Below are 26,396 nucleotides of genomic sequence, written 5' to 3'. Positions count from 1 at the left end.
GGGAGGCTCCGGGATGCTGACCACGGCTCTGGAAACGGGAGAGGGACCGGGGAGACGGCAGGTCACTGCAGGCCAGCCTCCTAGAGACGATCTCGCAGCAAGCCGCATCAGCTTTAGGGCACGAACACGTGCACCCCTCCAAAGCGAAGTCTCGCGTTCCGGGAGAGTCGACCTCCTGCTCTGCAGCTGAAGTTCACGCTGGGAAGAACATAGAGCTCTCCCTCCCAAATGGCTATCCAGTTCTCGCTGGGACCATAAAGACTTCCGGTCTAGAGCGGAGGCCTGGCTAGCCTTCCACTCGCCTCGTTGGCCGCTTGTGGCTTCTAGTTCGGGGCTGAGTTAAACAAAGAGGCGGAGTTTGGTGACGAGCTTCCGCCAGGTTGCGCAGCAGCGGTGGGCGGGGCAAGGGATCCGTCCCACACCGCGAAGAGTGGTCGGAACCATCTGTCGTCTTCTTCCCCTTCCCCTTCCCCTCCCAGGAAAAGCTGGGACCCGGCACCTGGGCTATCCCTTGGCCGCTGCGGCCTCAGCTCCAGCCAGGCCTGGGTACGGAGAGTCCAGACCGCTTCCAGGGCGGTGCGTACGGCGCCTGCGCGAGCTCCCACCTAAAAGAGGGTGTGGGAGGGGAGGGGGCAAGGTCCCAGGGGGGTTGGGGCGGGGGTTCGAGCTATTGGAGGTCAGGGGGAGGGATGGGAGTGAAGATGAAAAATGGAGGAAGGGAGCAGTAATAGGGAGGAGTCTAGAGGTGATAAAGGGGCGCTGATGGGTGGGTTGTTGGGGAGGTCCAGTGGAGTGGGGGAGCTTTAAGAAGTGCGGGAGGGGGCCTGGGCTGGCTGGAGGACGGGGGGAGGGGGAATTGGGGGAACAACGTGGTGTTTAAATGGGCAGTGATTGACGGGCCGGAAAGGGAGGCAGGGAACATACTGGGGGTCAGTCTGGGCAGGGGCGGCGGAACCTGAACCCCCGCCCTCGAAGCGCCATAGCTTGGCTCCTCTCCCATGCCTTGTCTTTGACAGCCTTGTCTTCCTCCTCCATTCCTTCCCCCCTCTCCCTCCCACCCCTCCATGAAGGAATCTCACATTCCTTACATCCCTGCCCTGGATTGCCAGTCCCTCTTCACACACTTCACACACCGAAAAGCCTCCAAACCAGAACGCAGAGGAAATTGAGGATTGGGAAGGAGGGGGCCGGAGAAGGAGCAGAAAGCTGAGAGGGGTGAGGGTGTTTTGCCTGAGGGACTGACAGACATCTTCTCCATTCAGAAACTGACTTCATTCTACCTAGTAGCAAATGTGGCTGTTAGAGACTACTGAATCACTGTTCCTGGGGACTGGGCTGTGGTAGTGATAGTCTAATCCCTTCCTATACAGGTGGTTTTAGTCTGACAATAGAGCAAGAAGCTGATAATGTTGCAGGCTGATAGTTGTCCCCAGATAGGAATGGTAGGGAATCTGAGTGATGCAATAATGTTACTGCCCTGTGTGTCCAGCCGACTTTGTGGCTGTGCCTGGTACCCAGTAATGGGAAAGAAAGAACAGGCTTCTTTCAAGCATTTCCTCGTGGGCCCTCAGTACTCTAAATTTATTTTGCAGTCTGTTACTGCAAATACCTTACCTATGAATAGCGGTATTCAGTATGCTTTCACATTTATTATGTCATTTGATTTTCCTGGACAATATGTAAGGTAGATAAGGCAGTTATCATTTTCCCTATTTGACAGGTGAAGAAATTGAAAATTACAAAAGGGATACACGGCTTGTTAAAAGTCATACAGTTGGTAGAGCTGGGACCAGAACCCAAGTCTCCTGACTCCTGGTCCTCCTCTCAGTTGAAAAATCCTGTTTTGTTCTGGTCAAGGGAGCAGTGAAGGAGGATTGGTTTTCCCAGGCTGGATAACTGTTTGCTTTCTGAGTCTGGAACTTGTCACTGGAAGACTGAACATAGCCAACAGCACTGGCTCCTGGGAGCATTTCTTGAGGTGCAGGTGCTTGTGTCAGGCTGTTGCTCTTGTCAAAATGGAAGAAGCATTATACCCTCCTCTGTATTATGGATGGGAGAGACAGATCAACTTCCCCCCACCTCCAACTACAGGGAAGAGAAAGTGGATCTGGCCTTGCACTTTTATCCTCTGATTAGTTTTAAAATACCACACTAATGTGTTATGGCTGATGAACATAGTAAACTAATGAGCACGTATACCAGACTCAGGATGAAATGGTCTCTGTTTTATGACTAAAAATCGTCATTCTTCCGCCTGCCAATGCAGGGGACACGGGTTCGTGCCCCGGTCCGGGAAGATCCCACATGCCGCGGAGCAACTAGGCCTGTGAGCCACAATTACTGAGCCTGCGCGTCTGGAGCCTGTGCTCCGCAACGGGAGAGGCCGCGACAGTGAGAGGCCCGCGCACCGCGATGAAGAGTGGCCCCCGCTCTCCGCAACTGGAGAAAGCCCTCGCACAGAAACGGAGACCCAACACAGCCAAAAATAAATAATAAATAAATAAAAATCGTCATCCTTTCTAACATAGCCATTAACATTGATCGATGTGAAGGTGAGGAAAAGAATTTGAATAGTTTCTATTCTGCGTCTGAAGCCTTGTCTCCCTCTAGTTTCATCCTTTTAGTAATGAGAGTCTGGTCATCTTAATCATACTGCTACCTCTAGTCGTCCCAGTTTCCTACCCTAGAATAATTTCCTGATTCACTGCCTCTTCATTTTTTTTTTTTTTTTTTAAAGCCTCATCCCCTCAGGAATATTTCTGGACTTGGAAGTAGAATTGCACCTGTACCAACATTCTTGAGTATCTTCTTATGAAACAGTATTTTCCAAGCGGAGAGTAGGACAGAATTTATTTATTTATTTATTTATTTATTTTTGGCTTGTGTTGGGTCTTCGTTTCTGTGCGAGGGCTTTCTCTAGTTGTGGCAAGCGGGGGCCACTCTTCATTGCGGTGCGCGGGCCTCTCACTATCGCGGCCTCTCTTGTTGCGGAGCACAGGCTCCAGACGCGCAGGCTCAGTAGTTGTGGCTCACGGGCTTAGTTGCTCCGCGGCATGTGGGATCTTCCCAGACCAGGGCTCGAACCCGTGTCCCCTGCATTGGCAGGCAGATTCTCAAGCACTGCGCCACCAGGGAAGCCCAGAATTTCTTTTTATATGAAATAATTTATGTGAAAGCACTTTGGAAACATGAAAGCATCATACTGTGCATGTAAGCTGTCATGGCTCTCTGCATTGTATAGCCACAGATTTGGACTCACTGACATTACTTTTAGTTGTATGCGCTGAATAAAAGAACCTTTTTCTATCTCAGACAGCTCCTCTTCCCTACCTTTCTTCTTGTCCCTTTCTCTCCCCCTCTCAGCTATGTTTCAATCACCTGGCCCGTGTGTGTGATTCCTTAGCTGATGATCTCACTCCTTAGAGGGTAGGCTGGATGCCTAGCCTTGAAACCTGTGGTTCTTAGTGGAGTTGTCTCGTCTTCCTCAACCAACCACCAGATCCAAGTCTGTCCGGTTTCACTGCCAAGTGCAGGTAGTTCTCCTGACTCACCTTTTTCTTCCTTGTTCCTATTAATAGAGTGCTCCTGATTGTGACATCACATCCATCCCCTTGGCAATGGAGCTTGTCACTAGGAAGGAAGACTCAGTCGGAGAATAGCCAGCAAGATGGGTTACTGGGAGCGTCTCCTGAGTGGCACTGAGTGGAAGCATCAGGGGGTTGGAGCCTTGTGAACAGGGAACCTGCCCCCAACACTTGGAAGGTAAAGAGCCTTGATTCAGAATCCCATTCTGGGCTAGAACCCTCTTCTCTGCCAATCCGGGTTCCTTCTGCTCTTGAAAACCTGATTCTCAAAACTCTTTTATGCATAAAACTTTCTGTGATTAACCCACATCAATCTGTTCTTCTTTGCATACTTATGTCTTACATGAACTATTAACTTTTATTTGTTGGTAAATTGCTTAGTAAATTTTACTCTTTTTATGTGTTTTATATCCTGTGTACTCAGTCATTGGGCTCAAGCCTACACCTTAGTTTGAGGACATGGATTGTGTTTTTCTGTTTCTTTTACATGTCTGTACTGGCAGGGGGGCTGTGTATATAGGATGAAGATGAGGTTTGGGGTAACCATACAAATGGTGCTTGGTGCTGGTGACCAAGGGGCAGGTCCTTGCTGGTCTTTGAGGCCTGGTAAGCCTCACTTTAGGTGTTAGAGTTGTTAGTTAGGCGTTCTTGAAGAATTGTGTGCCCTCTGGATTCTTCTTTAAATTGAACCAATTAAAATGTGTTGAAGAAGCCTAATTTTAAAAATCTCCTGTGCTAAATCTAGTCTGGATCACAGCATTCTGGAATTAAATGGAACTTTAGAGGCAATGAGGAACCTGAGTTCCTAAGAGCTCAGTTCTCTAAGAGAGGGAGTAACTTCACTCTAAGGATTCTACTGCTTAAATGAAAAAGACCACTTTTTTCACTTGGAAAGTGAAGAGAGTTGCCAAAAGAGAGCAAGGCCAGACTTTGCTCTCATAAAGCCAGGGCACCTTGTGTAATATAATTATCCCATAATTTAGCCTATTCTTGTACTTATGTAGAATTTATGTAGTTTCGGATGTTTCATTTTATGTGGAGTAAAGGGAACTGAGGCCCAGAGAGGTTAAGTAACTTGCCCAAGGTTACACATTGGTCAGTAATAGAGCTAGAACTAGGACTCAGGTTTCTAGATTCTCAACTCAGTTTTCTTTTTTTCCAGATCTATTTCTTTATTGGGAGACAAGGAGATAAGATGAAATGTTTTAGGGACACCTGTGAGACACCCTCTACCAGCTACTTTCTTCACCAGGGTGAAATTCCTAGGAGTCATCTGTTTCATTACACTGGGGCAGGCTATGGGGCCCTTTTCCTATGTGTCTGGTGATTTGTAGTAATTGGGCTGAATCCTCAGCCCTCTGCACCTTTGCTGTATTTAGGGCATGGAGGAGAGAGAATCAGAAGGAGACTACAGCACATATACTTGGCTTTTACCTGTATGCTTTTGCCACGAGTTGGTGACAGCATGCCCAGTTACTCTAAAATGGGTTGGAGTGGTTGCTGTAATGTTTCTCTTCGTGTGTGTGTGCCTGTGTGTGTGTGTGTATATATGTGTGTGTGTGAATGTGCATGGTTTGCACACCTGTACATGGGTTCAAGAAACCCTGAATAAGGGAGGATAAATGTTCAGGCTCCGTTAGAAACAATCTGTTTTGTTTTGTTTTTAATTTATTTTATTTATTTATTTTTGGCTGCATTGGGTCTTTGTTTCTGCGCGTGGACTTTCTCTAGTTGCAGCGAGCGGGGGCTACTCTTCGTTGCAGTGCACGGGCTTCTCATTGCGGTGGCTTCTCTTGTTGCGGAGCACGGGCTCTAGGCGCACGGGCCTCAGTAGTTGTGGCATGCGGGCTCAGTAGTTGTGGTTTGTGGGCTCTAGAGCACAGGCTCAGTAGTTGTGGCGCACGGGCTTAATTGCTCTGCGGCACGTGGGATCTTCCAGGACCAGGGCTGGAACCCATGTCCCCTGCATTGGCAGGCGGATTCTTAACCACTGTGCCACCAGGGAAGCCCAGAAACAATCTGTTTTGAATTCCTAGCTCTCTCTAGGGGTAGAACAGTGAAAACAACTGCAACAGTAAGTTAAAAGGGTATAGGGGAAAAAAAAAAAAAAAAAAGGGTATAGGAAGGGGTCTAATAAACTTATCGCATTTTTATAATAATGCTGACTAGGAATATAGAGAGACATCCCAGTGTAACAGGAAGTATAGCAACATAATTACCTGGTTTGGTTCTGGCCTGCTGGGAATGCAGTTTTCAGTTTGGGTTCAGGATGTTCAAATCAGGGAAGTTGGCAGAACGCCTGTAAGTCTAAAGGGACACCTCAGTGCTACTTTAGTTCAGCTCCCCAACTTGAGTGAAACCTTCCAAGGCCTTTTCCTATTCCATAACTCAAGGAGAAGATCTAGGAAACTCTGCTTCCAGTGGATGTAGTCACTGGTTGTGACTCTTGAGGTCCCTGTGGTTTCAGTTTTATTAAGGCTTCTGTCCCTAGGGCAGTGAGCGGTTGAATTCTTGTACTGCATCCCCCTTGAAATGATAACCCACCCCAGTGACAGCCCTACAGCAGTGTTGAGAGTCCCCGAGAGTAGAAGGAATAGTCAAGGAGCCTAGCCTGTCAGCTTGACTGTCTACTTAGGGGCAGGGCAAGACGAGGCAAGGAGCTAGATTCCAAGGCTGTGTATAACCACTTCAACATTTGTTTGCCATAGATGACAAATAGGAAATGCCCTAATCAGAATCGAAATCTAAATTTCCCCTTAATTCTCGAGGCCACACCTCTGAAAGGATATAGTTATAGGAGGGTAGATAAAACAGGAGCATCTCCAAGCAGATAAAGTGGAGGTTTCTATTTAGAAAGAACAATGCCCAGCGTCTTTGCAGAGTTTTGTAAACCTTGACTTTATGGTAGGAACTTTGCAACTCCTAAGCCTGGCTGGTGGCTTCCCACACCCTCTGGCCATCTCTGCACCAACTGAGACTTTCTTTGGGGAAGTTCTCTGCTGTTTCTTTTGGCGATGTAGGATCCCCTGAGACCCCATTATGATAACTTTTCAGAATTTGTATTCCCCCTTAAGGTAACATTATTAGCACTGTTTTAAAATGAAAGCACAGTGAAGCACAATACAGGCTCTCAGCCTGCTTTCTGCATTGCCCCATAGCAACAAGGAAGAAAAGGATATTGTTTTAATTTTTGCCCCTTGCTCTAAAGTAACTGATTTTTAAAAATAATTAAATCTTGCAGAAATATATAACATAGATCAAAAGTATAATCTCAGCATCTAGATTTTTTAAATGTGTACACTACATATACCACTTAAAAAAAAGTTTTTATAAAAATGGGACCATACCGTACAAAATGGGACCATACTATTTTTGCAACTTGCATTTTTCAGTTTGAGAGGCAGTTTAGCACTGCAGTTAAAGGCTTGAGCTCTGGGGCCAGTCTGCCTGGGTTGGAATCTGTCTCCACTACCTGTTAGCTGTATGATTTTGGAGAAGCTTTTTAACCTTTGTGCATCTGTTTCTCATCTGTAAAATGTGGATCATGGTAATGCCCACCTCACAGAGTAACTTATAGAGTTATTTTAATAATTAGTTGAGTTAATATACGAGAAATGCTTAGAATTGTGGCTAGCATATAGAAATAATAAATATTGATTTAATTATTTAATTGTATAAGTAAAACATGATCACTGTTTAAAAAAAAATGAAAGAAGAAGAAGAACTAAGAAAGCAAAACTGTGAGGGACTTCCCTGGTGGCACAGTGGTTAAAAACCTGCCTGCCAATGCAGGGAACACGGGTTCAAGCCCCGGTGCGGGAAGATCCCACATGCCGCAGAGCAGCTAAGCCCGTGCACCACAACTACTGAAGCCCGAGTGCCTAGAGCCCGTGCCTGTGCTCTGCAACAAAGAATAGCCCCCGCTTGCCACACCTAGAGAAAGCCTGCGCACAGCAGTGAAGACCCAACGCAGCCAAAAATAAATAAATAAAATTTAAAAAAAACAAAAAACAAACTGTGGGGCTTCCCTGGTGGCGCAGTGGTTGAGAATCTGCCTGCCAATGCAGGGGACATGGGTTTGAGCCCTGGTCTAGGAAGATCCCACATGCCGCGGAGCAACTGGGCCCGTGAGCCACAACTACTGAGCCTGCGCGTCTGGAGCCTGTGCTCCACAACAAGAGAGGCCGCAATAGTGAGAGGCCCGCGCACTGCGATGAAGGGTGGCCTCTGCTTGCCACAACTAGAGAAAGCCCTCGCACAGAAACGAAGACCCAACACAGCCAAAAATAAATAAATAATACATAAATAAATTAAGAAAAAGAAAGAATCTAGGCAATAAAATAAAGTCTAACCTTTAAAAAAACAAAAACAAAACTGTGAGTGACATTAAAAGTACTGATAACACAGGGAATATAGCCAATATATTATGATAACACAGGGAATATAGCCAATATATTATTATAACTCTAAATGGAGTAGAACCTTTAAAAATTGTGAATCACTTTATTGTACACCTGTCATTTATATAATATTGAACATCAACTATACTTCAATTTTAAAAATATGGAGAAAAAATAAAAATAAAAAATAAAAGTACTAAAATTTTACACTTAGAGACAGCTTCTCTAATATATATCCTTCTAGATGCTCTCCAATATAAGTGTGTACACACATAAAATTTTTTAACAAACATGGCACTATAGTATATATAATATGTATAAATGTTATTTTACTTATATTATAAATAATGAATAAATTTAAATAATCTAAATAAATAAATATTAATAAAAACAAATATATCTAAGTTATTTTAATGCTACATTGTATCCCATTTTATGGATGTAAGGAATTATACTGGACATTTGTGTCATTTCTGTTTTTTTTTTTTTTTTGCTATTATAAACAATGTTTAGATAAACAACCTAGTATATTGTTTTGTACACTTGTGTAATTATTTCCTTAGGCTAAGTTACTGGAATTAGGATTGCTAGGTAAAAGGTAAAAAATATACTTTTTTAGGACATTGGTTTTTTTGTTATGATTCACCTTGATTAACTTTTTCTTGCAAGAGTACATTTTTTCCAGACCTTGCTATAGTATATTACATGTTATATGTGTATGTTGTATATGTTATATGACATAAATGACATATATAGTATATGTGACATTGAGTATTTTGGACATGTTTTTTGATTTAATCTTAATATTGATACTTTCACAATTTAGGATAATTATAAATTTATTTCTTTATTTGAATATTGAGTACACACACAGAGAAAATCTTTTTCAAAGGTACAAAGGGATAACTGAGGAAATTAAAATTTTCCCCCTGTTCCTGTTCCTTAATGACCCTTACTCAGAAGCAACCACTGTTGGCAGTTTCCTATATATCCTTGTGGAGAGCTCCATGCATATGAAAGCATAGTCACATACGTATTATTTTTGGCACATTTATGTGGCACATCATGGTGGCACATTTACATATACTATTATATACTGTAGTTTTTTTCTCTTAGCGGTGTATCTTGGAAGACTTCATACCTGGTTCATTTTAAGGCAGCGATAATTTTTTTTTCCTCTGATTAATAGCTATTGTAGAGAAACCAGATTACAATTTGTTTATTTGAGGTAGATATTGTAAAGTCAGCAGTTCAACAGGTGAATTATGGATATTTGGTGATATTTTTGCTATCATGTAGCGGTTGTCTCAGGTAGCACCTATTCTTGACTCTTTCTCTTGTGCCTTCCTTTCATCCCAACTCTGTGTGTTTGTCTTGACTATGAGCGTGGCGGTAGCTATCATCCAGAACAGCACTAACCAGTGTCAGGTGGCATTAATTGAAGTAGAGAGGAAAGGTGGTAATAGTCCCATTGTGTTCATATTGGTCAGTCCACAGGTGAAGCTCCGGGTACCCTGTTTTAGAAGGACATAGGCATTCTAGAATGCTATGGGAGATTTGAGTTTAGGCTAGATATTTCTCATCTGTGCTCCTTCTGCACCCTATCTTGACCTTTCCCTGGACTGTCTAAGCACAGGGTGAGTGACTGTTGGGTACTGTGGAGGGGATTCCAGGCCTGGGATGTTAAACCAGATGGTCTCTTATGGTCCATTCTAACTCTCACTGCAAAAATAAGACTGTCTGAATCAAGTCAATAGGGAAAACTTCTGGGTGTGATCACATTCTGTCATCTTTTATTCCTGAACTTCAAAAGTAAAAGCATTCCTATACTTTTTACTCTTAAGTAATTTCTAAATTAAAAAAAATATTTTTCCGTATTTGTGGAAGACTGTTTAAAGTTGAATTATGACAAAAAAAATGTATGCTCAATAAAACATTTGATAGTTAAAAATAGAAGAAAAACATTATTCTTAGTCCTACACCTAAATAAAACAATTGTTATTTTGATAATTCTTTCTGGTTTCTTTGTGCATGGATTATTTATAAATATATACGTTTTTATTTATTTATTTATTTTTGGTTGTGTTGGGTCTTCGTTTCTGTGCGAGGGCTTTCTCTAGTTGCGGCGAGCGGGGGCCACTCTTCATCGCGGTGCGCGGGCCTCTCACTATCGCGGCCTCTCCCGTTGCGGAGCACAGGCTCCAGACGCGCAGGCTCAGTAGTTGTGGCTCACGGGCCCAGTTGCTCCGTGGCATGTGGGATCTTCCCAGACCAGGGCTCGAACCCGTGTCCCCTGTATTGGCAGGCGGATTCTCAACCACTGCACCACCAGGGAAGCCCTATATACGTTTTTAAACAGATCTGTATTCAAATTTGTGTCCTACTTTTTTCATCTATTATTGTATCATGTTACTGTATATTCCTCATAAGCATCATTTAAAAATAGATATGCTATTCCATCAGATGGGCTTACATTACCATAATTAAGCATAACTATATCTTCACTGTTCACTTAAATGAATAAGTGATTATCTGATTTTTAAAAGTTTACGGGTGTGATTTTTGAAAAACTATCTGGACCTCTTTTAGTACCATCCCTTCTTTTTTCCTGCTTTAAGTGTGTCCCTCTTCCTGTTTAACATAATTCCAGATCTCCTTCCTACCTTTTTCCCCAGTGACCAGATTCTCTCCCATCTTTACTTTTCCTTCTTCACTAGTGCTTTCCTCTCAGTACATAAACATCCTCAAGCCTTTCTCATCATAAGGAAAAACACCCCTACACAACCCTCTTCCTTAGCCTCCAGTGCTCCTCTAGATGGTTCTCTCTCTTTTCCTTCCTTGGAAATCAAGCTTTCGACAGGGTTGTCTTCAGTCCCCATCTCTCTGTCTCACCTGTTCACTGTGAGCCACTGCAGTCTGTCTTCCACTCCCAATGCCTCACTGAAACTGCTCGCCACAGTGCCACCCAACTCCATGAAACCGCCTTCTGCTGTGGTGTCCACAGTCCCACATCCTGGCAGTTTTTGCTTTTTTTAATCTGACTTGTGTTTGCAGTTTTTGACACTTCTTTTCCCACTAAGCATTCCACTTCCTTAGCTTTTGTGTGTGTGTGTGTGGGTGGTAAAAAACACATAATATAAAATTTACCACCTTAACCATTTTTGAGTATACAGTTCAGTAATGTTAAGTATATTCACATTGTTGTGAAACAGATCTCTGGAACTTTTTCATCTTGCAGAACTGAAACTCTACTCATGAAATAAGCATTCCCCTTTCCCTCCCCCTCCCTACACCCCCAACTCCCTTAAATTTTGTGACCATCTTCTCTCCAGGATTTTCCACAATTTTCTCTTATCTCTGGCCAATCTTTCTCAGTCTTTTTTTGCATGCTCCTTTTTGTCCCCCTTTTTAAATGTCACTGATAAAGTATTTTCATGCACTGTTGTTGGTAGTGTAAATTGAAAAGGCCTTTCCAGAGTATGTATGGAAGTGTCTAGGAAAACAAATAGCAGGCACATGATTCAAGTGCAGCAATTCCACCTCTCAGTGGAATCTGTCCTAGGAGAGATATTTGTTCTTGTGCTCCAAAAAATCTTGTTACAAGGGGTGTTAATTGCAACATGATTTGTTTCAGGGGAAAAAGTGGCAATCAGGCAAACTTCAGTCATGAGAGGGTAATGGCAGAATATGTTGTAATCAAGGCTTAGACTGGTGGATTGGAAATTCTTACCACTAGAATATAAACTACATGAGAGAAAGAACCTTATCTGTCTTACTCATACGTGAATCTGTGGAACTTCCCTGGAGGTCCAGTGGTTAAGACTCCGTGCTTCCACTGCAGGGGGTGCGGGTTTGGTCCCTGGGGAACTAAGATCCCCCATGCAATGTAGCACAGCCGAAAAAAGAATCTGTATAGCAAAGAAGGGCAATTGAAAGAATGAATGTTCACCAAGCAATGGATGGGGAGAGGAAGGTGGGAAGAGAGGCTATATTCTTTTTTATTTAATATAGATTTATTTATTTATTTATTTATTTTTGGCTGCCTTGGGTCTTCGTTGCTGCTCATGGGCTTTCTCTAGTTGCGGTGAGCGGGGGCTTCGTTGTGGTGCACGGGCTTCTCATTGCAGTGGCTTCTCTTGTTGTGGAGCACGGGCTCTAGGTGTGCGGGTTTCAGCAGTTGTGACTTGCGGGCTTTAGAGCGCAGCCTCAGTAGTTGTGGCGCACGGGCTTAGTTGCTCCGCGGCATGTGAGATCTTCCCGGACCAGGGCTCGAACCCGTGTTCCCTGCATTGGCAGGCGGATTCTTAACCACTGCGCCACCAGGGAAGTCCCGAGAGGCTGTATTTTTTTAAAATGAAAATATAGTCATATATACTTGTGAAAAAAGAAAAACTAAAAAATAAAGCAAAGAGTCAGTGCTCCCCAGGGTTCTATAGTCTTCAGACCAACCCTCATTTTCTGTTTTCATTCTGTATACTTTCCCTGTGTGGCCTCTGAAAACCCATCAGCTACTACCTTCAGGATATCTACTTGGAATCTCAAACTCTACATGTCTAAAACTAGGATCATTATTTTTTTACCCCATCCAGATCTTTTTTTTTAATTCTTATATTGGTAAATAAGAATTCACCACTAATTATCCAAGGCAGAAACAAAAGAGTCATCTTTTTATTACTTCCTGAACCAATATAGATTCAGATTCCTTCTTTTTAAATCTTTATTTATTTATGTTATTTTTTTTTTTTTTTGGCCACGCTGCCCAGCTTGTGGGATCCTAGTTCCCTGACCAGGGATCGAACCCGGGTCCCCCCACAGTAGAAGTGCAGAGTCCCAGCCACTGGACCGCTTGATTCCTGATTCCTTCTCTGAAATGTTTTGGTTTGAGCCTTTATACTTTTTCTTAATCTGAATTTTTACAATAAACTCCTACAAAGGTCTCACTTTCTCTAATCTTCCCTACCCCCTATATTTTCTGTACAGCTACCAGAATCTGCCAGTCTAAAACAGAAAGCTGATCATGTCAATTTCTTAAAAATCCTTCAGGTGTACACACACTTAAAGAATCTCCCCTACAACATTTATACTAATTACAAAGGAAAAAATAATAACTCTTACAGTAGGGAAACGTGATAGACAGCACTTAACCAAAGGGTCAAAGTTAGTATCACCAGGAACAGTACAAATCAACATTATGTGCTCCTGATATGATGCATTGAGAACACAATGCCACTTCCTTTGTATTTTTGCCCAAAATGAAACCTGAATTTAATCATGAGGAAACATCAGACAAATCCAAATTGAGAAACATTCTCATATACCTGGTGTGTATTCTTAAAAATGTCAAATTTCAGGGTAAGAGAGTGTCATGGACATATATACATTACCAAACGTAAAACAGATAACTAGTGGGAAGCAGCCGCATAGCACAGGGAGATCAGCTCGGTGCTTTGTGACCACCTAGAGGGGTGGGATGGGGAGGGTGGGAGGGAGGGAGATGCAAGAGGGAGGAGAAATGGGAACATATTGTATATGTATAACTGATTCACTTTGTTATAAAGCAGAAGCTAACACACCATTGTAAGGCAATTATACTTCAATAAAGATGTTTAAAAAAAAAATGTCAAATTTATGAAAGACAAAAAAGATTTAGTAACTTTTGCAGTTAAACGATTAAAGAAACTTGACAATTCAGTGCATAACATAATTCAACATAATCTTGAATGTTCTTTTGCTAAAGGAGATTATTGGGACAGTTGGAAAAATTGGAAAAAAGGTTTGTAAATATAGTATTACATCAATGTTAATTTCCTGATTTTCATAATTTTACTATCAGTATATAAAATAATGTTCTTTTTAGGAAATACAGTACACAGTAAAGTTATTTAGGGTTAAAAGCATCAAGTCTACAGTTTACTCTTAAGCAGTTCAGAAAATTTTTATCCATCTATCAATGTATATATATAGCAATGATAAAATAAATGTGGTTAAATGTTAACATTTAAGGAGTCTGTATGAAGGATATATGGGATCTTTGTAAGTCTGAAATTGTCAAGATAAAAAAATTAAACCCTGTAAATTTATGTCAACAAAAATCCTTCAGGTACTCCCATAGCTTTCAGATTAATTCTAATCCTAGTGTCCTAGCGCCTTCATTACTCCTAATTTAAACCATCCCTCTCCAAACTTCTAATGCTATATGCTGTCTCTTTGCTGTTGTTTGAGCCAAGATTCTTTTGGCTGTAAGATACAGAAGCCCAGGGACTTCCCCGCTTGTCCAGTGGTTAAGGCTCCGTGCTCCCAATGCAGGGGGCCTGGGTTCGATCCCCGGTCAAGGAACTAGATCCCACGTGCCGCAACTGAGAGTCTGCACGCTGCAACTAAAAGATCCTGCATTCCGCAACTAAAGATCCTGCACGCGGCAACGAAGGTCCCGCTTGCCACAACTAAGACCCGGTGCAGCCAAATAAATAAATAAATAATTTTTAAAAAGGTACAGAAGCCCAACTCAAAGCTTAAGCAAAAAGAGGATACACAGGGTGTCTCACAGAAGCCAAAGATAGGAAGGCAACTAGGTCTTGGGAACAAACCAGTCACTCTGAAGCCTCAGGACTTTCCAGCTCTCATCCAGGCCTTTCTCACTGTGTCTGTTTCAGTCTTTTCTTTTCCTCTGTAGATTTGTCTTCCTTAGTCCACATGACAGGCAAAGAAAGACCAACTCATCTTTCTTGGTGTCAAGCTCAAATTCTCAGAGATAGGATCCGTTGGCCTGGCTTGGGTTGCATGCTCACCCTTGTCCCAGTCAGCTGCTGCCTAGGTTAAAGTCTCAGTACTCGTGAGGCAGCTTCTCTTGGAGCCATGTGGATGAGAGAGAAAGGGAGTAGAATTCCTAAAGTGAACAACTCCATGGTCTGCACTACAGCTCTCAATAGTGGAGGTCCACAGGACAGTGACACTGGACTGCTCTTGGCTCTCTTACCACTGTCCTCATTGTCCAGTTCAGTGAGTTGCAACAAGGAGAATCACAAGGGGCCTTAGTTCTGGGTTTCACATTTCACTTTATGATGTCTTTAATATTACCCTTCATATACTCACTCTAATCCATTACTGTTGATGGATTATTCAAGGGAATGTTGGCATAAGAACAGAAGCTCAAAGGTCTGAGGAGAGACACATAGATGGATATCCCTATTTTAGAGGAAGATAGCCAGACCAAGGTGGTTTAGAGTGTCAATTTCAGAGGGGTTGTTAGTAAGCCCAAGGCCCTGAACTTAGGCCCTAGAGATGGAGGAACAAGAATACAGAGAAATGGTGGTGATGGAGGTCAGTGTAATTGTAGCAGTGTCCTTGGGTATTGTTGTTCCTATATAAAATGGGTAAAGAAAGATAAATGGTTCCAAAGTGAACCTTGTGATTTCTTGTCTCCATTAGCCTATATTAATCAGGATTTTTGTCAGTTTAAAGAGATAAAAACCCAGCTCAAACCAGCCTAAACATAATAGGGAACTTACTGACTCATGTAACTTATGTTCAGAAAGTGATTGTGGCTTCAGGCATGGCTGAATCCAGGCCCTCAAATGATTTCAGCTGAATTTGATTTCTCAGCTCTGCTTTCTTCATTATGGCGTCATTCTTTTTTTTTTTTTTTTTTTTGGCCATGCTGTGTGGCGTGTGGGATCTTAGTTCCCCGACCAGGGATTGAACCCGTGCCCCCAGCAGTGGAAGCGCAGAGCCCTAACCACTGGACCACCAGGGAATTCCCAATTATGACGTCATTCTGTAAGTAGGCTGTCCTCATTAATGGCAGAGATGGTCACTGACCACTCTGAATTGTACATCCTACCAGCTATGCAAACCCCATGAGGGCTCCAATAGAAGTCCCAGGCATCTCTCTCACTGTCCTAGGTTGGGTCACATGTCCACTAGGAAACAGGTTCTGATTCCTAAAGGAAAATTGTGATGCTGTTTACAGAAAATGGGCTGTTAGGTAGGCAAAATACATGTCCACTGTACTCTGCTGGGAAGCTCCCAGTTAAAGCAACATTTAATCATACCAAACATTTTACTGTTTTGTAAAGAACTGTGCTTGGTGCTAAATTGGATGTAGCACATGAGTTCCTACTCTTAAGGAATTTTTAATCAAGTAGTAGAAATTAGATATGTACATAAATAGGGAATTCCCTGGCGGTCCAGTGGTTAGGACTCCGCACTTCCACTGCAGGCGGCACGGGTTGGATTCCTGGTTGGGGAACGAAGATGCTATGTGGCTTGGCCAAAAAAAAAAAAAAAAAAAATGTATACCTAAATAATGGTTACTCTTGTGTATTGAGTGCCTGGTATGTACCAGCAGGCATTGTGCTAAGTGTTTTATATGTATTGTTTCTTTGAGGGCAACTCTGTGAGTCACTTCTATTATTACTTATACCAATTTTATCTGTTTAAAAAGCCACGCAGGCTTAAGAAGTATACGTAAGCCTGCCCAAGGTCACACAGCTAATGAGTAGTAGAACTGGGCATCTAAATCCAGTCAGTCTTGACTCAGTCCAGTGCTGTACTTTAGCTTGCACTTGACCTATCAAGGCCTCTCTGCATAATTTTTGGCGTGCCACGAAGCTTGTGGGATCTTAGTTCCCTGACCAAGGATCAAACCTGGGCCATTGCAGTGAAAGCGCCGAATCCTAACAACTGGACCGCCAGGGAAATCCCCCACTCCCCACCCTTTTAAATTGAACAGCCTGATTCTAAATTCCTGAGAACTACATGATTGACTCAGCTCATTTTTTTCAGGACATCACAGCTGATGGCTGGTCTGTAGATAGTCTGCCCTTATATCAGGTGCCCATCCTTGCTCCAATTAGCCCACTGGCTGGATGTCCACAGGGGAGTTTCAGTTACTGTTCAGTGATGTCTTGTTTGGGTTTGACCCTTAGGAGCCCAAAGAAGGGGCATGGCAGCCTCGCTGCTCTTTGAGTCTTTGTTCTCCTGAACTTCCCTCCCATCACCACCACCTAAATTCAGACTCTCACTATTTCTCTCCTGCCTAGATGTTCTTCCTGTCTCTAATCTCACCCCTGTTTACAGAGTGATTCTAAAAAAGAACTTTTATCACATCATTCCTTTTAAGTCTTTCAGTGGCTCCCCATAGGCTTCAGGATAAAGTCCAAACTCCTTACATAAGACTTCTCACGGCCTGGTGCCTTTCCAGCCTTGTATTTTGACACTCTCTCTCTTGCACCCTTCAGATCGAACTTTTTCTGAACCACTTACAGTTGCCTGAACTCATCATATCCTCTCTTACCTTTTTTTTTTAATATTTATTTTAATTAATTTATTTTTGGCTACGTCAAGTCTTAGTTGCAGCACATGGACTCTTTAGTTGTGGCACGCAGACTCTTCCTTGCGGTGTGCAGGCTTCTCTCTAGTTGTAGTGCGTGGGCTTCAGAGCACGTGGGCTCTCTAGTCGTGGCACATGGGCTCAGTAGTTGCGGCGCGGGGTTAGTTGCCCCAGGGCACGTGGGATCTTAGTTCCCCGACAAGGGATCGAACCTGCGTCCCCTGCATTGAAAGGCGGATTCCTAACCACTGGACCGCCAGGGAAGTCCCCTTCTGGGCTTTTAAATGTGCTCTTTCATGTGCCTAAAACCCTAATGCCCCACCCTGCCCTGGCTCCCCCCACCCCCACACACAACCTAGCTAACTACTTGCTCGTCCCACTGGTGTCCTGGAAAACTTCTCAGCCTCCCTCTCCTTTCGGCCTGGGTCAGGTATCCACATCTCTTGGCCTCATAGTGCCCTGTGCTCACCCTGAAAGCATTTATCACTTCATATTTTAAGTGTATATTTATATAAAATCTTTTCCCATTAGAATTAAATTTCTTGAGTCAGCTTCCCCCCGCCCACAAATGACTGGCACATAGTAAGTTCTCAATAAATATTTATTGGACAAATGAACGAATCTTGGCAATGAGATCAAGTTGGCACATATCTGTAATCTTCTGAACTGGCCTCTTTTTCCTCTGTTGTTCATTCCAGGACCTGGGTTTCAGTGATGAGACATGGGGTATGATGTAACCCGTTTCCAGGGGGATGTTGACGAAGACCTTATCTGTCCTATTTGCAGTGGAGTCTTGGAGGAGCCAGTCCAGGTGAGTCGGTCTGATGGCAGGTTTGGTGGGGCAATAGATGGCAGTGGAGCTAGTACAGAATATTCAGGGACTTCCCTGGTGGCGCAGTGGTTAAGAATCCGCCTGCCAATGCAGGGGACATGGGTTTGATCCCTGGTCTGGGAAGATCCCACATGCTGCAGAGCAACTAAGCCTGTGCACCACAACTACTGAGCCTGCGCTCTAGAGCCCGCGAGCCACAACTACTGAGCCTACATGCTGCAACTACTGAAGCCCACGTGCCCAGAGCCTGTGCTCCACAACAAGAGAAGCCACCGCAGTGAGAAGCCCATGCACACAACCAAGAGTAGCCCCTGCTCTCTGCAACTAGAGAAAGCCTGCACACAGCAATGAAGACCCAACGCAGCCAAAAATAGATAAATAAATAAATTTATATATATGAAAAGAAAAACATAATTGGAAAATTCGGAAATTAAAAAAATATATATTAATAGGAAATGGGGCCAATGGGGAAGTCACTGTGTTCAGGCCCCCCTTCCCCCACTCCCTGCACTCCTGACACACGCAGAATAGAGGTTTGGTGCGAAGGAGCAGTGGCAGCTACAAGAGGAATAGGGCCTTCCAGAATCTGTCTAGAGGTGGACACCACAGAAGCGCAGTGGTTCAGATTTTCTTCAGAGGTCACTGCGAGACTTCCGTGCTGTAAAATGGTCAGCTATTTGTTTCTGTCCTCTTGACAGTAGTTTGGTAGCTTCTTTTTCTCTTCAGGGGCTCTGACTAGGTTCCATCTTCCTACCCATGACTGAACTTCTGGACTCTCCTAATAAGTTCTCTCTTCATTTTCATGATGCAGTGTTTCAGGTAATCAGCCAGTCTTCCTGCAGGCCTGCCTACTGTTTAACAAATAGGAAGTGGGGAACTGTGTGAACTGACCTAGTTTCTCCCTGGGATTTACTGAAAAAAAAAAGTTTTTGATGCAGCCATGTACTCTGCATTTTGATATGAAAGCTGCCACCTTCACTAGGTCATTTCTCTACCAGCTTTGCCAGACCAGAGATAATTGTATCTTCCTGGGGCAAGTATGAGGAGAAGCTCATGATTACCAGGCAAGTATAATGAGTGAGATGAATTCTTAACCGTTGTATTCATGGGACACCATTCTGCATGGTCCTTATTGCCTATACTCTGTAAATACCAGTTAATCCTCTGCCGCTCCTGGCTAGCTGGAGATAATCCCATTTTCCAAACCAGGACACTGGTCAGTGAGGTCGCATGACCCTTCCCCCACTCACTGCTAATACAACTCCCTGGGGCTCCCCTTGATTCTTGGAGTTTATTCTTACTCTCCAGTTTTCAACTACCCAAAGGAGAACAGATGCCTGAGCTGAATGAAAATCAGACTGCATTCCAGTGGCAGCTAGCCCTGGACCATTAGAAGCAGATTGGCTGGGTGTGGAGCAAGCTCTCCTGGTGGTGTCAAGAGGTCATGGGGTATGTCAGTCCCCTCCCCACCCTGGGGCCTTGTCTGTTTTCTAGCACTATCATTTGAGGTGAGTCACATGTGGAGAAGTCAGTGGCAGTTGGTGACTAAGGCAGAACCTTCCCCCCCACCCCCCGCCGACTCAGGCTTTACCTTCTGAGAAGCAGGCCAGGTTCCAGACACATTTCCAAGGGTAGAAAGCCTCTGCTAGGAATACTGATTTCCCTGTATCATATTTATTTATTTTTTGAATAGATAATAAATTCATATGGTTCAGAAATCAAAACAGTGTAAAAGGATATATGGTGACAAGTCTTGCATCCATCTTTGTCCCAGTCCACCTAATCCCCCCGTAGATAACCATGTTTATTAGTTTATTTGGTACCCTTCCAGTGTGTATGTGGGCAGATACAAGCAAGTATGAATGTACATGTATATTTGCCTACCTTTCTTACACAAAAGGTACCGCATTCTATATACTTCTGCAGGGGTGGCAGGTTTAGATAGGAAGGTCACAAAAGAGGTTCAGTTGAGCCGAGATCTGAATGATAAGGGGCCATTCTGGCAAAGGGGAGCAGCAAAAGCCAGAGACAGGAATGAGCAGGGTGTGGACAGGGAACAGAGAGAAAGCCAGAATGGCCTGAAGTCAGTGCTGGGAGCATGATGTGAGGTGAGGAGAGGCCAGAGGCACGGGGCCAGATCAAACAGAATTTTATAAATCCTGAGCAGGAGTTTGGATTTATTTTAAGTGTAATCGGAAACCATTGTAAAATTTTAAGCAGGCGAGGAATATGATCTAGTTTGCCTTTTTAAACGATCACAGCTGCTGAATGTAGGATGGATTATAAAGAGGCAAGGTAGAAGTAGGAAAACCAGTTAGAAGACATACTTAATAATACAGATGAGAGAAGATTGTTTGAACTGGGTTAGTGGCAGTACAGATGGGGAAAAATAGACGAACTGAAGATTTTTTTTTTGGAGAGAGGGTCTATAAGATTTTGAAAAGAATCAAATATTATGTCTTTAAGTGAAAAATAAAAATGTACTGACAGTTGGATTAATGATATTGAGAATGACTTCTTTCCTTATGAAGCCTTCCTGTGTTACAGTCTTTGGTGTCTGTGAGCATCTTGAAGGCAGAAACTGTCTATCTTTTTTTATCTTAAGCACGTAGCAAAATGTTTGGGACATAATAAGTGCTCGAGTCATTCATCCATTCGTCAACATCTAGTGAGTGCCTGCTGTGTTTGTCCCATGCTGGAGGCCAGATTGTGTCTCCACAGAGGCCAGAGAGTCCTCTCTCTTTGCATTATCAAGGAAGTAGGCTGAGATACGATCTTTATGAAACTGAAAAGAATGTGATGCTACAAAAATCTAGTCCTGTTTTGGAGGGTAGCCCTGGTCATTGGGACTCAGGGCAACGCCTCAGGTTGGGCCTCATAAAATAAGAACTTGAGGGAGTTCCCTGGTGGTCTAGTGGTTAAGGAATCAGCACTTTCACTGCTGTGGCTCGCGTTCAATCCCTGGTCGGGGAACTGATATCCCGCAAGCCACGTGGTGTGGCCAAAAAAAAATTTTTTTTGAACCTTTGCCAGTAAATCTCTGCCCCCGCCTCCTCTCTACTTATCCCTCAAGACCCATATCAAATTCTGTCCTGTCCATAAATACTTGCCCTGATTGACCTAGACTGGAAAGATCTCACCCTCCTCTGGATTTCTTTGGCAATTATTGTGTATGTAATCCAGTTGGTAATTAATAATTGACTACCTTATGTCCTCTCATTGTCCTGGAATATTATTTATATCTCTTACTGTTATATAACTTTTTACTTGTTTGTCTTATGTCACAATCCATTTGGAATCTTGGGCACAGGAAACATATCTGAAGCCTGTCCCCCACATTGCCTTGCCCATAGTAGATCTATACTTTGCTGTAACCCCAGGGACCTCTGGTCCTAGAAGCTGCGCAGAGGCTTGATTGGCTTTGCGGAGTTATCGTACCCAGGCTCTTAGCTCCTGCTAATTCTCTTGTGCCCCTTTTGCCCTGCTCTCCCTTCTAGGCGCCTCACTGCGAGCATGCTTTCTGCAACGCCTGCATCACCCAGTGGTTCTCTCAGCAGCAGACGTGTCCGGTGGACCGGAGTGTTGTGACGGTCGCCCACCTGCGCCCAGTACCTCGGATCATGCGGAACATGTTGTCAAAGCTGCAGATCGCCTGCGACAACGCTGTGTTTGGCTGCAGTGCTATTGTCCGGCTTGACAACCTCATGTCTCACCTCAGTGACTGTGAGCACAACCCAAAACGGCCTGTGACCTGTGAACAGGGCTGTGGGTAAGATTCCTGCCCTTCTTCTGCCCACACAGATAAGGGCCTTCCCGTTTATACCCCTGTCTCTGGATCCCCTGCTCACTAGCTGAAGAGGTCTCCTGCAGGCAACGAGTGTTCCTGGCCTCCCTGGCTCCCTGCTCCAAGATCTCACTTCTGTGCTGCTTTCTGAGCTACGATCTTTTTGCTCTTGCTTTAATAAAAGAAGGGAGACAGCAATTCAGCAATCTCTGTGATACCACTAAAGACTGATTCACTTTATTCCTCCCTTTCATCCAGTACTACTTTTCTCTTCGTCAGATTGACTGCTCTAATTTCCAGGCTTCTCATGTTCCCTGTTGTCCTATTTTTTCTTTCTTTGGGGTGTGAAATATTTGATTAAATACTGATAGCTAGGGCTGTGAATCTAGGGCTTCTCAGAAGGAATGAGTGCACAGGCAGAATCTGTAGGAGGAAAGGAGAGCCACGTGGGAGATGAAACACTGTCTTAGAGAGGGAAAGAGGCCCAGAGGAAGTAGACAGCAAAGGGACGAGGGGGAGCTGGGGAGAAGGAAATGAAGGCAATAAGCAAGAGGGGGCCTGAATTTGGAAATGAATGAATGTTAGTCATTTCAGGTAGGAAAAAGCTCTCTCAGCAGTTATCTGCCTTTGCTCACATGTCCCATTAATTCTCCTATCCTGTTCTTTTCCCACCCTGGGTGGCAGCCTGGAGATGCCCAAAGATGAGCTGCCAAACCACAACTGCATTAAGCACCTGCGCTCAGTGGTACAGCAGCAGCAGACACGAATTGCAGAGCTGGAAAAGACCTCAGCAGAACACAAACACCAGCTGGCAGAGCAGGTAGGGCGCAGAGAACACAGGGCAGAACACGTCTTTCATATGCAGATAACCTCGCGCCTGTGGGTGGCAGGTGTGAATGTGAGCAGCAGATCTGTGCCTGCGCTTGAGAGCCTGGTCAGTGGATACTCTGCCTGTGCATAGCAGCGAATCAGGCTGGAGCTCTTCTTGCTTCCCTTCATACCATCAGTGGCATTCATTTACTTAACATCTATCAAATGCCTTCCCTTGAAGGCACTATGCTAAGCACTGGGGATACAGCTGGGAATGATACAGTCATATCCCTGTCTTCATGAAGCTTCCACTCTGGTTGTTCCTCAGATCTGTCCATTTCCCTCATTCTCAGACAAACTTTTGTCTCTCATCTACTGTCTGTCTTAGCCATTATTCCTTGTTCTCCTTCCCCCCCACAGAAGCGAGACATCCAGCTGCTCAAGGCGTACATGCGTGCAATTCGCAGTGTCAACCCCAACCTTCAGAGCCTGGAGGAGACGATTGAGTACAACGAGATCCTAGAGTGAGTGTCACTCAGGACGTGGAGTCATTCATCCCACGTCCTGGCACTGAGACCTGGGGGGAGGGTAAGAAGAGGCCTGGGCTGAGGCCACTGCTTCTCAGATGTTGGGATGAAGAACAGGGCCAGAGGAGAAGGCGATAACCTTCAACCGCAGCAGAGGATCTCATATTCTTTTGGGTGGTTGGAAGGGAAAGCTTACCCAAGAGTTAGATGGGTACCCACATGTACAAAGCCCTGTATTAAAGGCTGTGGGAGTGCTAGGAAGACCAAAAAGAGAAGATATTGTCCCTGACTTCAGGGAGCTTACTGTTCAGAGAAGAAGAGAGTACAAATCCAGGAAAGTGATCTAAAATACAGCAAAAACAAGTGAAGTAAACAAGCGAAGTCTAAGATCCCTTTCAGTTCTGGAGTTCTGCATAGTTCATAGACTAAACTGTGAGTCAGTCTGTATAGTGCAAATAGTGCTGCGAGGGACACAGTATAGAGGAATAATTGCTTCATTCAGTACACATTCGTTGAGCACTTACTACATGCCAGGCACCATGTGCTAAGTATTGGGATTTTTAAGAAAAATAACAGGAACCCTACTCTCGTGGAGTTTAATCTGGTGAGTAACATGTGCTGACACTTGGATGGGACCAACTAGGGAAAGATCTGGAGTTTCTGAACTAATGATGGAAGGAAAGAAGGAGGAATCGAGTTAGGTTGAGTGCAGAGCAGGCAGTCGTTCCTATTAGGAGAAAAGCCAATGCAGAGAAAGGGGACGAGCTGGACTGACCACCTCCAACTCCCTCCACACAGGTGGGTGAACTCCCTGCAGCCAGCACGAGTGACCCGCTGGGGAGGGATGATCTCCACCCCAGATGCTGTACTCCAGGCTGTAATCAAGCGCTCCCTGGTGGAGAGTGGCTGTCCTGCATCTATTGTCAACGAGCTGATCGAAAATGCCCATGAGCGTAGCTGGCCCCAGGGTCTGGCCACTCTAGAGACAAGACAGATGAACCGGCGTTACTATGAGAACTACGTGGCCAAGCGCATCCCTGGCAAGCAGGCTGTTGTCGTGATGGCCTGTGAGAACCAGCACATGGGTGATGACATGGTGCAGGAGCCAGGACTTGTCATGATATTTGCGCATGGCGTGGAAGAGATATAGGAGATCTCGACGGGCTATCTGGAAGAGATGAAAATCGGAAAATCCTGTCACTCCAGCAGCGGGGCCCTGAGTCCTCCCCACTTTCCTTAATACTGTGGCTAACGCTAGAGCCACACATCTCCCTGCTCTTCTGCCACTGAAGAGGGCCCCAGGGCACTCTGCTCAGCGTTTCAGGTGGGAAACCCAGATTCCCTCCTTTTGCCTAATATCTTCCCCTACAATGTCTGTATATTTTCCATCTGGTTGGGAAAGTCCCCACCTCTATTTCTGTTTTCCTGCCTAGGGTCCCTGGTTCCAGATATTTTCAGAAAGCACAGAGATACTCATTTTCTCTAGAGGATCAGGATGGAGTGAGGCATCTCTAACTGTTCCCCGCCTCCAAAACCAGGGAATCTAGAGCAGGCAGGCCTATTGACTCTATAAACAGCATTTAGAGGGCGGCTCTGGGGAGCAGACATCCTAAAGAAATGGTAAGGATGGAACAAAACCCTAGAAATAATGAGGCCAGTAGGCCATCGCTGGTGGCCCTTAGAGGAAGACTGGACCTCTGTGCCAAGCAATACCCTGTTCAGCCCACCTTAAAGGTGTGGGCTCCCGCTGGGTCTGCAGGTGTGCAGGTGGGGATGCCGAAAATTTCCAGATGAGCTCTTCTTTCCTACACTTTCTCACGATTAGGGAATGACAGGGTTGGGGGTGAGGGGTTAGTCCATTGGGGTGAATATGCTCAGCAGGAAGCAGCTCTCTGGCTTTTGCTGAAATTGTGTAGGCACTGCCTCTGGCACAGGCCATAATAGTTCCATAGTCCCCTCTCTCTCAGCCCTGTGATTGTAACTAGTTATTTTGATAATTTTCTTTGGCCATTGTTTGTTTATATTTCACTCCCTCCCTCACAGTTTTTCTTTTTTAAGAATGGCCTGATTATGGCTACCCCACTTTTCCAGCCCAGCCACATTGTTGGCAATTTAATTTATTTACTTTTTTTTTTTAAGAAAGGAAAAAGAAAAAAAAATTAACAAAACTTAAAACTTCTTTTGCTGTTCCTATTGTGGGGATTTTTGGATAGGGTGGGACGGGGATGGGGTCTGTTTTATATTTTTCCTTTTCAGCACAACCTTTGGCTTTAATATAGGAAAGGCCAAGGGAGTCCTTGGCTGAACTGAAGTCTGCCCCAATCCTCCATAACCCATCTGAGATGAGGAGCTTCCTCTATTCCAGTGATGGATGTGACAGTCCAGCATCAATGACTGTGCCCTCTGGAGAACTTTGCTCCCAGCCCATCTAGGGTCTCACTGTAAAACTCTGGACTTCGAGTATTAATTTTGAAGAAATCCTGCCCACCACTCCCCCCAACACCCGGTTTCCTTGGAGATATATAGCTGGGTTCTAAGCTTCATCAGGCAAGATGGGATAGAAATTATGTCTCTGAGTACAAGCTGTGCTGTCTCACCCATACCCCCTTAGGACTTCAGCTGCATTTCGGGATGCCCAGGGCATTCCTTAATCCCTGGGGTGACTAGAAGAATAAGAGAAGGGGAGGGATAGTGGGTATGATTGTCTTGATATGCAGGTGGAAGTGGGCTGGAGAGAGATGGCCATAAAGCTGCTCTTTTTGGAGCTTTTTTCCAGGCCAGCTTGCTGTAGGTCTGGGTAGCTGGGTCATGGCTCCACTGGAACTGTGGGGAGGAGGGAATACAGCTTGAAGGGGGTGAGGAACAGTCATATGTTCCAGCTCCAGGACATTGTGCTCAGGAATTTGAAAACGCTGCTATACTTAGTCTGGTTACTACATTTCTTCCACTCCCCTCTGCCCCTGCCTGCCTTACCCAGGCCCATTCCCTCCTGTTGTCACCCTCAGATGGAGCCAGGAAGCTCAGTTAAGGCTTCCCTACCCTTTGCACTAGTGTCTCTGCAGGTTGCTAGTTGTGTTATATATGTGCTGTTCCATGGTGTTGACTGCACTAATAAATCTTTTACTCAA

The 26,396-nt window shown here is 44.5% G+C and overlaps 2 protein-coding genes across 7 annotated transcripts in view; one reads left to right on the top strand and one right to left on the bottom strand.

Annotated features, from left to right (window-relative positions):
• The window catches only part of NABP2 (nucleic acid binding protein 2), a 5,903-nt gene extending 5,599 nt beyond the window's left edge, over positions 1-304 (bottom strand). Inside the window, exon 1 of the mRNA XM_059936173.1 lies at positions 22-304. The gene's annotated coding sequence lies outside the window, so the exon portion shown is untranslated. The remainder of the gene's footprint in view (positions 1-21) is intronic.
• On the top strand, positions 6-26,396 carry RNF41 (ring finger protein 41). Of its 6 annotated transcripts, none has more exons than XR_009505405.1 (8): positions 6-576; positions 3,579-3,762; positions 18,014-18,126; positions 21,645-21,916; positions 22,616-22,751; positions 23,162-23,265; positions 24,067-24,592; positions 25,548-26,396. XR_009505405.1 is itself a non-coding variant. In XM_059936169.1 (8 exons), exons 4-8 carry the CDS (start codon positions 18,037-18,039, stop codon positions 24,416-24,418), a joined length of 954 nt encoding a protein of 317 aa, XP_059792152.1. In that variant the 5' UTR covers positions 6-576; positions 3,579-3,762; positions 15,665-15,760; positions 18,014-18,036; the 3' UTR covers positions 24,419-25,443. The 6 variants fall into 6 exon arrangements, 5 of the variants coding, with proteins under 5 accessions (XP_059792152.1, XP_059792153.1, XP_059792151.1 ...); XM_059936169.1 differs by lacking the exon at positions 25,548-26,396 and adding an exon at positions 15,665-15,760 and having other exon boundaries at positions 24,067-25,443; XM_059936170.1 differs by lacking the exon at positions 25,548-26,396 and having other exon boundaries at positions 6-546; positions 24,067-25,443.

The sequence above is a fragment of the Balaenoptera ricei genome, chromosome 10, assembly GCF_028023285.1.
Source record: "Balaenoptera ricei isolate mBalRic1 chromosome 10, mBalRic1.hap2, whole genome shotgun sequence".
Classification (NCBI taxonomy): Eukaryota; Metazoa; Chordata; class Mammalia; order Artiodactyla; family Balaenopteridae; genus Balaenoptera; species Balaenoptera ricei.
This window is presented reverse-complemented; position numbering and strand designations above follow the sequence as displayed.